This window comes from Amblyomma mixtum, chromosome 6, assembly GCF_055824585.1.
Source record: "Amblyomma mixtum isolate Tamu chromosome 6, ASM5582458v1, whole genome shotgun sequence".
NCBI classification, from domain to species: Eukaryota; Metazoa; Arthropoda; class Arachnida; order Ixodida; family Ixodidae; genus Amblyomma; species Amblyomma mixtum.
Genome location: NC_143017.1, coordinates 138788895 through 138802763, shown reverse-complemented (window position 1 = coordinate 138802763; position 13869 = coordinate 138788895). Strand labels below are relative to the sequence as shown.

General features: G+C 42.4%; 1 protein-coding gene across 4 annotated transcripts in view; it reads left to right on the top strand.

Annotated features, from left to right (window-relative positions):
• Positions 1–13869, top strand: part of didum (dilute class unconventional myosin) — a 45465-nt gene that overhangs the window by 7951 nt on the left and 23645 nt on the right. For all 4 annotated transcript variants that reach the window (XM_089549393.1, XM_089549394.1, XM_089549392.1 and 1 more), the window contains exons 6-18: positions 508–664; positions 1265–1490; positions 2791–2898; positions 3376–3497; positions 4019–4284; positions 5265–5346; positions 6192–6332; positions 8793–8999; positions 9575–9706; positions 10294–10478; positions 11355–11466; positions 12306–12517; positions 13504–13693. In XM_089549393.1, coding sequence (XP_089405519.1) covers positions 508–664; positions 1265–1490; positions 2791–2898; positions 3376–3497; positions 4019–4284; positions 5265–5346; positions 6192–6332; positions 8793–8999; positions 9575–9706; positions 10294–10478; positions 11355–11466; positions 12306–12517; positions 13504–13693 — 2140 coding nt within the window. The remainder of the gene's footprint in view (positions 1–507; positions 665–1264; positions 1491–2790; positions 2899–3375; positions 3498–4018; positions 4285–5264; positions 5347–6191; positions 6333–8792; positions 9000–9574; positions 9707–10293; positions 10479–11354; positions 11467–12305; positions 12518–13503; positions 13694–13869) is intronic.

Here is a 13869-nt window from a genome sequence, read left to right as displayed (position 1 = left end):
AGTACAACTGATTCCAGACTAATGCACGAGTCATTTTCATGTCAGTTACTAGTGAACTCCTCTTTCATCCAGTTCTATTCCTGTTTCATCCGTTTTGTGTGTGCTGTTTCAGAACGGATTGTCAGTGTATATCCACCATGTACTCCCGATCTTCCCGAGTGGTGTCACTTATCAGTATTTGTGTTCTGGGCTGTGTGCCCATATAGTAGCTGAGGGAGAAAGAACGTGCAGAGGAGGAGAGGCTTTTCTTCAAGGGTGGCCTATTTGGGATTTCATGATAGTGCATTGTACGTGTTACGATGTAGAGCTTCACTGTGCTCTCATATTCATTAGAGTACACTTGGTATGGGCCCTAGTCTTGACAAATTTCCAGGTAGACAAATGATTGAGATAAGCAAGAAAACAGATGGACCAATGGAAGGCCCTCTTTAGCGAGGCCCACAGTCTTTACCTGCCAGAGTTCTGCTCCCTGTTTTGCAATTGAAGGTGTGTTTTGGTCTCCTCCAGAGAAAACATGAACCAATCCATCATAGTCAGTGGGGAATCTGGAGCTGGAAAAACTGTGTCTGCTAAGTATGCCATGCGCTATTTCGCTACTGTTGGAGGTTCCTCCACGGAGACCCACATTGAAAAGAAAGTGTTGGCATCCAATCCTATCATGGAGGTAAGTGCATACCTGTTAAATGCTCATTGTACTGAATGTCGGGAACTGAGACACAATCATGTGTCGCTGCTTGTGAAAGTTGTCTGCTACTATAAGCATGAAGGCAGATGTTTCAAATTCTTTTAATGTTGATGTCAATCCACGGAACATGTTTTGCGCTGAAATTTCATTGTATTTAGAATTGTAGTTCTTGCTAGTGTCAAGGGCAGAAGTTTTTTTTTTTTTTTTTTTCAGAAGAGTGGATTTTGTATCGCGAGTTTTAGAAGCTTATCTTTTTGCACTCTATGCCACGTTATAGTGAAGCACAGAGATGTGAAATTTGTATTCGTGCTTGAGAATTATTATAGGTGCTTTGATTGTTGAATGGTACGGAGCCCGACTCAGCCCTCTGCTTTGATTGTCATAAAATGGTGGAGGGCGATGTCTCGCCTTTTGAGTTTCGCATTGCGTGCATTCAATTATGACGTTTAGTCCACTTGCGTTTCTCGCTGCTGAACACACAGTTCGTGCAGTGTGCTTGGATGTGTGAGTGTTTTGCTTCGCTTTGGGAATTCTGGTTGCCAATCATTTGAATCTCTTTTTCACTTTGTGTTGCAACAGGCAATAGGCAATGCAAAAACAACCAGAAATGACAACAGCTCTCGATTTGGGAAGTACATAGAGATAGACTTCAACTCTAGGTTCAACATCATTGGTGCCAACATGAGGACATACTTACTAGAAAAATCTCGGGTTGTTTTCCAAGCCCCCGAAGAGCGCAACTACCACATTTTCTACCAGCTGTGCGCTTCTGCGGATCTCGACGAATTGCAAGATCTGCAGCTGGGTACGTTCACCTTAAGGTACTCAACCTTGCTGTGGCACACCTTTGTAAGAACTTTGCGCAGTTTCGATGCATGCATGCAGCAGTACCTGAGGTGTACTATTTCATATCAGAGGCTGCCCTCAAACAGCAGGTCAGGAAGAGAGTCTTGCAGTAGGAAGTTGTTTTAGTGGTTTCCTGCATCCTTGTTTCAGTCTTCCAGGCTAAGCAAAGACAGTTGCAAGGACTCTTTAACATTTCCGACATGCTTGACTGGGCATAGTGAGCAAAATGGTCTTTTCTGTGCCCCTCAAACACAGTAGGATTTGCAGTTAGTGCCTTTGTCATAAAGTCATTAGTTAATCGCTTGTGATGCTTTACAAACACTGCAACCATAACTTCACTTGAAATAACAGAAAAAAGAGACCCAAAATAATGTTGTGTGTTGGTCAAGTGAAGTTTAATGAACATTAAGCATAAAATCAAAAATGGGTACCAAAGGTGGTATATTAGGAGGTCCCATGGTTTAACAATCAGGGGGCTGCCTAATGCAAGATAAGTTCCAACAATACTAAAGCAGTGCTCACTTGTTTCAATTGTCTGAAGGCAAAGGTCTCTACTATAACAAGATCATTAGTAAATAAGAACAAAATATTGTGTAAAGCACATCAAGGGATGTTAACAGTAGCATATCAAATAGCTCAAAAAATAAGCAATAATAACGAAGCCAGTCCATGATTTCCAAACTTAAACATGAAGCCACCGCGGTGGCTAAATGGTTACAGTGCTCAGCTGCTAATCCAAAAGATTGTTTGATCCTGGCCGCTGCGGTCGCATTTCGATAGAGGCGAAATGCTAGAGGCCCGTGTACTACGCGATGTCAGTGCTTGTGAAGGAACACCAGGTAGTTGAAATTATCCGGAGCCCTCTGCTACAGTATTCCTCATAGCCTGAATCTTTTTGGGCCGTTAAACCCCAAAAAACCGAACCAAAGTCAAATAGCTTTTAACTTGGTCGAGAAAAACTGATCTTTTGCAATGATATGAGTTTGTATGGTACGGAATTTTGTCACATTGTACTGGTGAGCGCTGCAGATAATATTTGAAATTGGTATAAATGATTTCTTGTCGTGTTTTTTTCTGGGCCACATATATGCTTGTTTGCATTTAATTGAAGGTGCACTTTAGTGCTTTTTTCACTGCACATTAAATGTCTTATAGCTCTTGAATTTTAAACATGTTAGCAACTGACTTTATGAATAGCGTCTTACCTTTGTTTTGTTGGTTGTGTTCATTGTTGCAGTGCTCTTCTGTGTGCATTACAGGTGACCAAACTACATTTCACTATACAAACCAGGGCGATTCACCACACATAACAGGCGTTGATGATGCAAATTCATTTCAAACAACCAGAAATGCATTCACACTCCTCGGTGAGTGAATGGCTTAATATTATGACACACTAGAGTGTTCTTGCTGAGTGTCCCGAAGCATGTGCCAGCTGATCAACTGAATGTTGTGTGTATAAACTGCAAAATCTAACTCTACAGGTTATGTTACTTAATCTATCCACTGTTTATATGCCTTTTGAGAAGTTTCTTTCCAAAATGCATATGGGCGTTTCTTCTGCATGTCTTGCTTGTGCTAGTTCTGTGGCTATTTGTGAGTTTTCATGTTCAAATTGTGTAGCTAGGCATACCTGTTTTTGCTTCTTTTTTTTTTTCTGTGTGTACTCTGTTGCTGCTGCTTTTTCCAGTACTTTTGGGGTGCTCTCCTTTGTTAAGCCATTTGTACGCTTTTTGATTGCACCCAGCATCACAACGCTGTTGAATGAAGGAATAAAAAGCGTTCGTGTTTTGGATGATAGAACCACCATACCGATCCTTGCTTTTGTGCTTGCACTGTTTAAGGCTTCACAGAGAGCCAGCAGCAAATGATTTTCCGTATTCTGGCTGCCATTCTGCACTTGGGCAACGTGGAAGTTGTGCAAGGCGGCGAACGGGGCGATGATGCAGAGTGTTGCATGGTGCAGGTGAGGACTTAATCTTCTCATACGCCATCTTTTGAGCTCAATCTTCAGGCTACAAAGTCTCGCAGGTGGTATTTTGAATGCTTGAAGGAGGGAAATTAAATGGGACTGAAGTATATTTTACTGTAAAATCAAAAGTTTATAACCGTATTTACTCTCGTAATTTGCGCATTCTCAACTTTTTACCCGAATTTTACCCGGAGAAAGGAGGACTTGTGTAACACAAGTGCAGTTTATAAACAGTATTATTTATTGAATAAAAACAAGTCGTCTATTATCATTGTTTGACCTAATGCTTGCTTGACAAGTGAGCTCACTGAACACTGCCATCAGTAGCATGTTTAGAAAGGAGCTGCATTTTAAAACAGTGTTCATTCAGCAAAGGAGCTGTGTGTCAAAAATCAAGACAGGTGCAATAGCTGCAACTTTTTATGCACTAAACTGCTCTTTTAGAGGGCTGATTAAATATCCCCCCGCCCCCCCCCCCCCCCCCCCCCCCCCTCCCCTTCCTCTTTCTTTTTCAGCCCAAGGACTCCCATGTTGTGATCATGTCCGAGCTGTTGGGCATTGACCAGGAGCAGATCTCAGTGTGGCTCTGCAACCGCCGAATTGAGAGCATGCGCGAGGTGATCACAAAGCCCATGACCGTCGACCAGGCCTTCTTTGCCCGTGATGCCCTGGCCAAGCACATCTATGCGCGCCTCTTTGACTGGATCGTCTCGAGGATCAATAAAGCGCTCTCCTTCAAGGACAAGGTGAACCGCTTCATTGGCGTCCTGGACATATACGGGTGAGCACCCCGGCCTGACTGTCTTCTTGTTGCAACAACAGCCTATAGATCGGATGTATAAAAGAATGGGGTAACAGAAAAAGGTGTTTATTTATCTGTTTATTTTGCCATACTGCACCCTCACTTGAAGCTATGGCAGGAGATAAAAATACAGATATAGCAATCAGCAGCATATGAGATACTATGGAAGAAGAAAGAAATACACAGTAGAAACATGTCAGCTACTAATCGCAGAATCTAAAAATACTTTCAAATGGTGGAGCATGATTATGGCCAGAGAGAGAGTTTTTATGGGAAGTCTGTGTAGTGTGCAAAAAAAAGTATTTGAACTAGTCAGTAGGAGAACTGAGTGATGAAATACTTAGTTCGTGGTAGCTTCTTGACGGTGATGGTTCAGAAAATTTAAAATAATTGCCGGATGACTCAAATCACGGGGAGTTAATGAACGTATGCAAGAGCTTTACACTTTCGCTGCAATGACGTGAGCTGCAGGTCAGGCAGATGAAAAGGCAGGAAATCTTTCATTTTAGCGGACAATGAAATGAACAGCCTTTTTCTGAACAGATTCCATTTTGTTTACGTCCACAAACTTATGGGGATTTCAAGCGATGCAGCAATAGTCCAGAATAGAAATAACCGGGTCGGCGTTTGAACCGTATATTGGGGCAGTTATGGTGCCTATGGGGCTGTAACAGCCCAAAAAGGTGAGGATGAGGGTCCTTTTGACTTTCAAGAGATTTCTAGCTTCTTTCTAGGCTGTTGTAGATGCCCCACTATATGGATCAAAACCAGACCCTGGGGCTGGGGGCTGTTTTCAAAGGAAGGCTGTACTTAGCAGTTGTGTGAGGCTAAACCAAAATACATGGGATTCGAACAAGTATGCAGTTCTGTATTCTCATGCCTGTCTCGAAATTAGTGATGTTTTCGATTTCCCTGCAATTCACAGTCATGTTTCCTGAAACTTTTTTTTTTTTTTGCAGATTTGAAACTTTTGAGACGAACAGTTTTGAACAGTTTTGCATTAACTATGCAAATGAGAAACTCCAACAGCAGTTTAACATGGTAAGCGCAAGTGAATGAGCCTTTCAGAGAACTTCAGTAATTGGGACTTGTGTTTTAGCCACTAGTTTCACTCCTTTTTGATAGCACCTACCCTAATAGTCGCGCCTGTGCTACACATCTTAAAGCATTATCCTTTAAGCTCCTAAGGCTTATCCTGCTGGGATAGAGAAGGCTTAGTTTTGGTATGAGTGGTTTGATTTGATTTGGTTTAAGTTATGTCTAGTTCTGTTCAAAGATTGTACCGATTGAGTAGTTTTCTTTATTCTTTTCACATGCTTAGCTTCATATGGCACCACGCAGCTTGATACAGAGGGCTCAGAATGTGAACTCAGCGATTCATCACGACACATGGTGCCGTAAAAATGCCATAAGCAGCCCAAAATAAGTTAAATGGATGTCGGAAGTTATGTGCACGTTGTCTGTTGGAAGTGAAGTAAACAGTTCAGCTTATTTTAGTCCATTTAAAGCTCTGATGTATGTAAGACGAGCAAACCAAAACACAAACTCTCCGTAGCTGCACTGGCATTTGCATTAAATGCAGAGGCGTCAATCCGAGAAGCAGTCGTCCGCATTCATTTCACATGTGTGGTTTGAGGTGGTACCGTGCCGTTTGTCTCAAAGGGTTGGAAATGCAAGGTCCAGCCATTCGTGGCACATTACGTCCCAGCAGTAATGCAAACTAACACAGATCATGTTAGCATACACTTGTGGTAACACCATATCCGAAGGGGTCGGTACATTCCCCTAGCCCAAAGTGTGTGGCTGTGACAGCAGCAGCGTCCTCGTCGTGTGCAGCTCGGCAAGTGGGAAAGGTGCACGTGTCCAAGTAGTCCATTCCCTTTCAGCATGTCTTCAAGCTGGAGCAGGAGGAGTATGTGAGGGAGCAGATCGAGTGGAAGTTCATTGACTTCTACGACAACCAGCCCTGCATTGATCTCATTGAAAGCAAGCTGGGCGTCCTGGACCTGCTGGATGAAGAGTGTCGGGTGAGTGCGCGTGCCCCTGTCGGTGGAACAGGAAGGAAAGCCAGGAAGATGTAATTGCTGTACTTTTTAGTTATATGAATTTACAACATTTACCTTACTTTATATTTAACTATGGAATTAAGGTAGCGCATATTGCTACCGAGGTTCACCCAGACAAATTTCACAAAAGGCTGCTTACTCACATTAGAATGTGACGTGCCTGTGTTCCACTGTATCTTTACAGAGTTAATCCTTCTTTTTTGCTCCCCCGAATACCACTACCTTCTTTCAGATTTTTTTTTTTGTATTAATCTGCGCTGTAAGTGTTTTTTTTTCTGCGTTGTTTTTGTATTCTTAATCTCAGCTGTTTGCATTTTTGAGCTTTTATTGCACTCTATTTCTGGTGTTGTTTTTTTTTTTTCTGTACTTCAGAAATTGGTTCTGTATTTTAATTTTCTCTTTTCTGCACCTTTGATTTTGAACAAATTGTCATCAAATTTCTTCGTGTGTCCCCGCTATGTAATACCCTCCCCGAGGGCCTTTAGGGTATTTGAATAAGTAAATAAATAAATGTCCAATTTTTTTTTTTTTTGTGGCTTTAAGGTAAATGCACAGCTGCCGCTGTGGCTCAGTGGCTATGGTGCTCGGCTGCTGACCCAAAAGACGCGGGTTCGATCCCGGCCGTGGCGGCTAGAATTTCTTTGGAGGAGAAATTCTCGAGGCCCGTGTACTGTGCGATGTCAGTGCACGTTAAAGAACCCCAGGTGGTCGAAATTTCCGGAGCCCTTCACTACGGCGTCTCTCATAGCCTTAGTCGCTTTGGAACGTTAAACCCCACAAAACCAAAACCAAACAGCTGCATGCTTGCTTTTTCGCTGAACGAATCTGCAATATTATTTCTGATACAGTCATGCTACTGCTGATGCGGCAGTACAGGCAGTTTTCTCTCTGTGCAGCTTTGTGTAAGGCAAATTTATCTCTCAGATAAGTTTCAAAGATAAGCACACTTTTCTTTGCCATAGTCAACACTGGACTGCTGTGAGCACTGTGTTGAAAAATATTGAACGAGTAGCGGTGTTGGCCTTCTCCATACTTGTAAACAAGTTCTAATCTTTTGTAGGTCTGCTGTGCAAGCAGTGGAAATGTGCAGCAGCTAGGGAAATACTTAGAGAAAAATTTTTATATATATGAAATCACAAGTTAAAATCTTTGGGGTTATATTTTTTTGTGCCGATTCCAGGTATGTCATTTGATTTCCTGTAAAACTAGTGCTTGTGCACTGCGTTATTAATATGTTATGTAACTTTTTGCCGAAAAATTTTTTAGAAATTTTACTGCAGTGAACTTGGTGAAATGCACACGATTAGTTTCTCTTGGCATAAAGGAATGCTATAATGGCAAAAATATCATCCTGCCTATCATAAAGTTGATACTTTAGAAAAAGGACAAAAAGTTTGCAGTCCTGTTTCTGGAGTAGCAACTTAAAAACCTCATAACTCAACTTCTATGATAGGCATGATGATAATTTTATCCTTACTGCATTCCTTGATGTTACAAAATACTACTTGCATTTGAGCAAGTTCCTTGCCGCAGAAAAGTCACATAGCACGTTACGAAAGTGCACAAGCACTAGTTTTACGTGAAATTAAATGTCATATTTGTGATCGGCACACAAAAACATATGTTCTCTGAAAATTTCATTGTTACGACTATGATATTAAAAGAACTTTTTGCAAAATGTGAATATGATGTGCTTTAATGCTCTTTTTGATGCTGGCACCATTAATTAATGAAAGGTCTTGCAGTACTGAGCCTGAAGAGATGGCAGCATGTTGTCAGCTGGGTATTTGATTTTACTTATTATTGAATTATGTTCTCACTTGTCTGGCTTTGCAGGGACTCAGAACAACTCTTTTTGTTGCCAGTAAAATCCATTTCGTGGACCTTAGCGGGCCTGTTGTTATTGTTCCACAGCAAGAGACTCATTTTTGAGATATTTGCAGCTAAAAATGGAATATTTTTTCTCATCACTCAGATTCAGACCGATGGTATCGGTGAGGACATTGAGTGTTGTGGGTTTGCTTTGTTTAACTTTTCGCTGTTTGCCTTTGTTTTCATCTCCTTTTTGAAATAAAAATGCCCTACTAGTAGCAATACACGAGTTGCAATACAAAAGTTGTAAAAGTTGAATTAACACTGAGGCTTACAGTCCTTAAATTTCTGTTCTCTGCAACACAGAAATCTTGCTTGACTTCAGCACAGCAGACTTGTGAAAGCGGCCGGTGGTGGCAACACCGGCCTTTCATTTTTTGGTCTTTTCTAGCTTGTAAAAGCTTCGTTTTCTATGGAAATAGGTGCTTCATTCTTGAAAAATAGTTGTTGATCAATCTAGGGCAACCTGAAGTTGTTCTCAGTGCTCCTGTAAAGGCGTCTTTATTACGAAGCATAGCAAATAATGTTGTTGTGGGCCTTTCCTTCCAGGTTCCAAAGGGAAGTGATAAATCGTGGTGCGGGAAGTTGTTTGAAAAGTGCAAGCAGTGGAAGCATTTTGAGAAGCCCCGCCTCTCCAACACTGCCTTCATCATCCACCACTTTGCGGATGATGTCACTTATGAGTCAAATGGGTTTCTCGAGAAGAACAGGGACACCGTTCTGGAAGAACATATCAATATCCTCAAGGCTAGTCAGGTGAGAGCGATCAGCTTTTTGCTCTGATGCCATCGCTAAATGTTGGCCGCTAACTAAATGTGACTACCATATTTACTCACGTAGTTTGTGCACTTTTTTTCTTTAAATTAAGGCTTCAAAAGAGGATGCACTAATTATACGAAAATTTTGTCAGTGCGTCCTAAAAACCTCTACAAGAGTTGTAACGAGCAATATATATTGTATATTGCCACCTATACGTTGACCTCCCAACTCATACCCCTTGCTGGCCAAAAAAAATAAAGTTGACTTCAAATAGAAGACGCATAGCCCCTCCTGTCGCGCCCCACATTCTGTAGTTCCCTGTGGGATGACATGACTGCATGCGCGCAGCTCTAAGGAATGAACGTGCAGCAATACAGTCACAAAGTCGGTAGTTAGAGGCAAATGGAGAAGATAACAGGGCGCTCTCGCGTGCAGCCTGGCTGACTAGTGGCAAACCGAACAGCAAATGGTTTGCAGCCAACCTCTGTTGTCACGACCAGCTCTTGCTCGGAATGCCTAATTTTGTTGCTAGTTGTTGGTGTACGCTTACATTGTGTGTGTTTCTTGTGCAGTATGAACTGGTCGCAGAGCTATTTGAAGATGAACAGTCGTCGAACAAGAGGCTGAAACCAACGGTCAAAGTTGCAGCTGCACAGCCTGCCGCATCTTCAAAGAAGCAACACAAGAAAACAGTGGGCTCACAGGTGACTCTACAGTTCACACAGTGCAAAAGGTTTTAAAGAATTTATTTATTAATGCAGTCGAGAGTCCCTTTGCTCTCCCAGCCTTGCAAAATAATTGTGTTCCGCATGCAACATATGGTAGAATGTCATGCATGTGTTGTCACATCTGACTGTATAATTTAAGAAAATTGATATTTTTTGCTGCATGCATCGCCAGTAGTAACAAAAAATATCTGAAAAGGGATTTAGGGCATCAGAATATTAGGTGTCCAATGTCACTGTGTTGAATTGTTAGCATAGTTTTGCAGAATTCCGAATGGCATTTGATGTGTGTTAAGCTTTGCTTTGCTATGCAAATTAATCACATGGTTCCTCTTGAACTCTCATTAGGTTGTGGGAAGTTGTTTCATTAATATATGCTGTAAAGGAGTAATTGCTCGTAGGGGTAAAGGAGTAAATAATATGATAGATTAAGTGCTGTAAATTTGTCTGCATGGTGGCTCAATAACTGCAACCTTGCCACATTCTTGCCAAAAGCATGCTAAGAGCTTTTTTTAGGATGCTGTGCTATTGCTGCTTCTAGTACCAAGCTTGTTTCTCTTTGGCAGTTTCGTGACTCTCTTGGCTTGCTAATGAGCACCTTGAATGCCACGACACCTCACTATGTCCGTTGCATCAAGCCAAACGACCAGAAGGCAGCTTTCAGTTTCGACACTAAACGAGCAGTCCAGCAGCTGAGGGCATGTGGTGTATTGGAAACAGTTCGGATCAGTGCAGCTGGCTACCCATCAAGGTGAGCAGTCATCTGTTATGTGTGCATGAGAGAGCCAACTGATGTGGTTAGCTGGACAACCATGGAATTTGTCTTGAATATTACCTTCAAGTTCATTAGGTTCCAGAACAGTTTTCAAGTTTGGTTCTTGAAGTTTATAACTATGTGGCATTCTCAAAGTACTGTAGACTTCCATTCAAAAACTGTCAATTCAGCTAAGTCCTTGCATATAACAAACATTGTAAGAGCATATCATTGATATTCTACTGATTAAACGTTAAAAAATATGCTTAAAACCCTTTCTAGGACAGCAGGACTCGTGTGGCCATTTTACTTTACATGCGCATCTCGATTACGACTGAGTTTCGGCACTGTATTTTATATGTGCTGATAGCATTCCCCCCAAAGCAAGAAATTTTGCACAAGAAAACCACGCTGACCCCAATTTTTCGTACGAAAAAAAAGTCACAGAAATACATGGTTCAAATAAGACTGCCCCCTTTCCATCCCCTCCAAGAGTGACCAGTAAATCTGCCCTTGCATTTTGTTGCGTCCATTGTGCATTTTACAGACCATTCAGCAGATAAAATAGGCATGCCAAACACTGTATTGCTGGGTTGCCATGCCAGTGGTGTGCAGTTTGCTTTTTTCTTAGTGTAGTGTTCTGTAATAAACTTCCCAATGTTTGTCCCAGAATAAATTCTATGAGAATGCACTGAATATGTTGTGAATGCTGTTGCATTTCTGGTGTGGTTTGCAGCAAAGCCTGCTAAACGTCCGAGTTTTTCTTTCTTGTGGCTCCTTGAGAACTGATTAGTGCTTTTGTTTTGGGGCCACTCGAGCTACCCTGCTAACGGCAGCTAGTTATTCATAACTCATTGCCTTTTCCTTGCGTAGATGGGGCTACCAGGAATTCCTGAGCAGATATAGGGTGCTCACTTGCGCTCGAGACATTGACAGGAGCGACCTCAAGGTTACCTGTAGGAAGATCTTGGAAAAAGTCATAAAGGTACTCTGGCAACTGTGTCCTTTGAGCACATCATGCCTCTTTACCAAGTCTTTTCTTTTGTTCAGAGCAGTTTTATCCTGGCTGTATAATGCCCATGAGCCATTTTCAGCTTCACTTAGAAGCATCAACCGAATTTGTTTTTGGGTCGGAAATGGCTGTTCATATTCTGTTTGGAGAGCTACCTATAAATGTTGGTTCGTCAACTCCTGAGTTGCAGCTAAAGCTGGGGGCCCACTCTAACATCCCCCACCCCGTTTTGTTTGGCGCACAAAGGGCCTTCATTGCACAGAAATTTGTAGTTAAGAAAGTATTTGATGTGGAGTCTTAAAGTATATCTAAGGCTGTGGTTTGGCCTTGGAAGAAGGTAGTTTTTCTGTGATGCTGCTGTTTTAAAAGCTGAAAGCACACAATACCTGTTTCCTTGTGTGCTGATGTTTATTTGTTCTAAGAGCCTGAGATCTTGGGCGGACAATTTTGCTCTGGGCTATTGTCTTATCCTACAAGGTGGGAAAGTGTTCAAAGGGTTTCGACCTGTGCTTCGTGTTAGGATTATTTTCTTTCTTGCTTAGTAATGGAGGCAAAAATTTTGCTTTACAGCACATTGAGAAGCAAACTCTGGTTCAGCAATCGTAATCATTGATGCTGAGTGACTTGTGATAATGAGCTAGCAATTTAAAGTTTTCACTAGAGTCCAGCGTGTGAAATTCCTGTGTTATCACTAATAAGTGCATGATGCCTTCCTAGCTGTGTGCATGTTTCTGTGTCATGTCTAGTTGCCCCTGCTAAATGTTGTTCTTTCCTGCCGCTGCGTCCCTTCCCCCCCCTTTTGGCTTTTGCAGGAGGAAGACAAGTTCCAGTTTGGCAAGACCAAGATTTTCTTTCGGGCAGGCCAAGTGGCCTACCTGGAGAAGCTCCGAGCAGAGAAGCATAGGGCGTGTGCGCTAATGATCCAGAAGCACATCAGGGGCTACCTGCAGTTCAGGCGTTACAGGCAGATCCTCAACACAGCACGAGGACTGCAGAGATACGGCCGAGGGATGCTGGCGCGCAAGTGAGTCTCCTTTTTGCGTGCCTCTCTGAAGCATCTTGCCGTTGGCTTCCTGCAACCTTGGTTTGATTTTGCAAGGGAGCCTCTCTGTGCCATATACTAGTGTCAGAATGGAATTTTGGTGTGAAGTTCGGTAAATTGACACCAGTCCAGCTTTTACAAAAAATATTGGTGTACAGGATCCTATATTAGCCATTCCAGACCAGCATAGTTAATGCTTGAACTTTGAGCACGAAATTATCATAATGCTTGAAAGGAACGAATTTGAGCCAGTAGCTTTGGTGTGACCGTGGTCAGTAGTGTCAGTCTCACTATTCATGGAGTTATAATTTGTGTGCATAAAGCACTGTGCGAGTATTGGCTGACGCAATATACCACTCATTTAAAGCTTGCTGCTGGGCCAGATGGTTTCGACTCGACATGATTGAAATTGCTCAAGGGTATGCACATTACCTTGTGGCACTGGGTTGTGGCCTTGCCCTTTATTCATCAGGAAAGCAGGACAGGGAAGGGGATGCTTTATTTTGCAGGAAATGCACTTTACATGCAAGGTACAGTGGAGACTCATGCATTTCAGCTCCTGCTAATGCTGGTTACACGCCACAGATGACCCTGCTGGCACAGTATGTTTGCCAACATAAATGCATGGACTTTGCAGGGATCACTGTAAAAACAAAGGCCTTGCCTGCTACAGAGGAGTACTAGTCAGCTGAAGCTATCCTAAATAAATTGCCAATATGGAGAGAATGTTGCGATAGGAGATACTATTGCATCCATTCATTATCATTTCTATGGCTATCATAGATTTATTTGCATTTCATAGCAGTCTTCACCAACCAGCTCAGCAGCTAGTTTTGTTAAAGCTGCCTATCTGCTGGCAATAAGTGAAAGGTGTCCTTTTATTTTTGTTTTCTTTGCTTTCCTTTTTCCTTTAAGTAGCGTGCCTGTTGGAATCCTCCTCATGTCTGTCCATTCTCCTGTGTAAACAGGCATGCGCATTTCCTGCGCTGCACCAAGGCAGCCACTGTCATCCAGAAGCACGTGCGGGGTTTCCTTGCACGGAAGCGCTACTTCCGCCTCAGGCTCATGGTGCTGCAGCTCCAGTGTCGCATTCGGGGCATGTACGCCCGGCAGCGGTACGTCGAACTCCAGCGGAATGCAGCTGCTATTGTCATCCAGGTAAGCGGACAGATATCGTGTGCAGTGATCTATTGATGCTGCTGCGCACTTCAGTGGTCTCTCATTTTTCAAGAGCTGTGCTGCTTGGATTTTCATGGACACAGTTAAACGAATTGTGCTTAACTGTTCTTTTGTGTTTTCATTAACTCTGTCCATGTAATTCAAGCAGTGCAGCT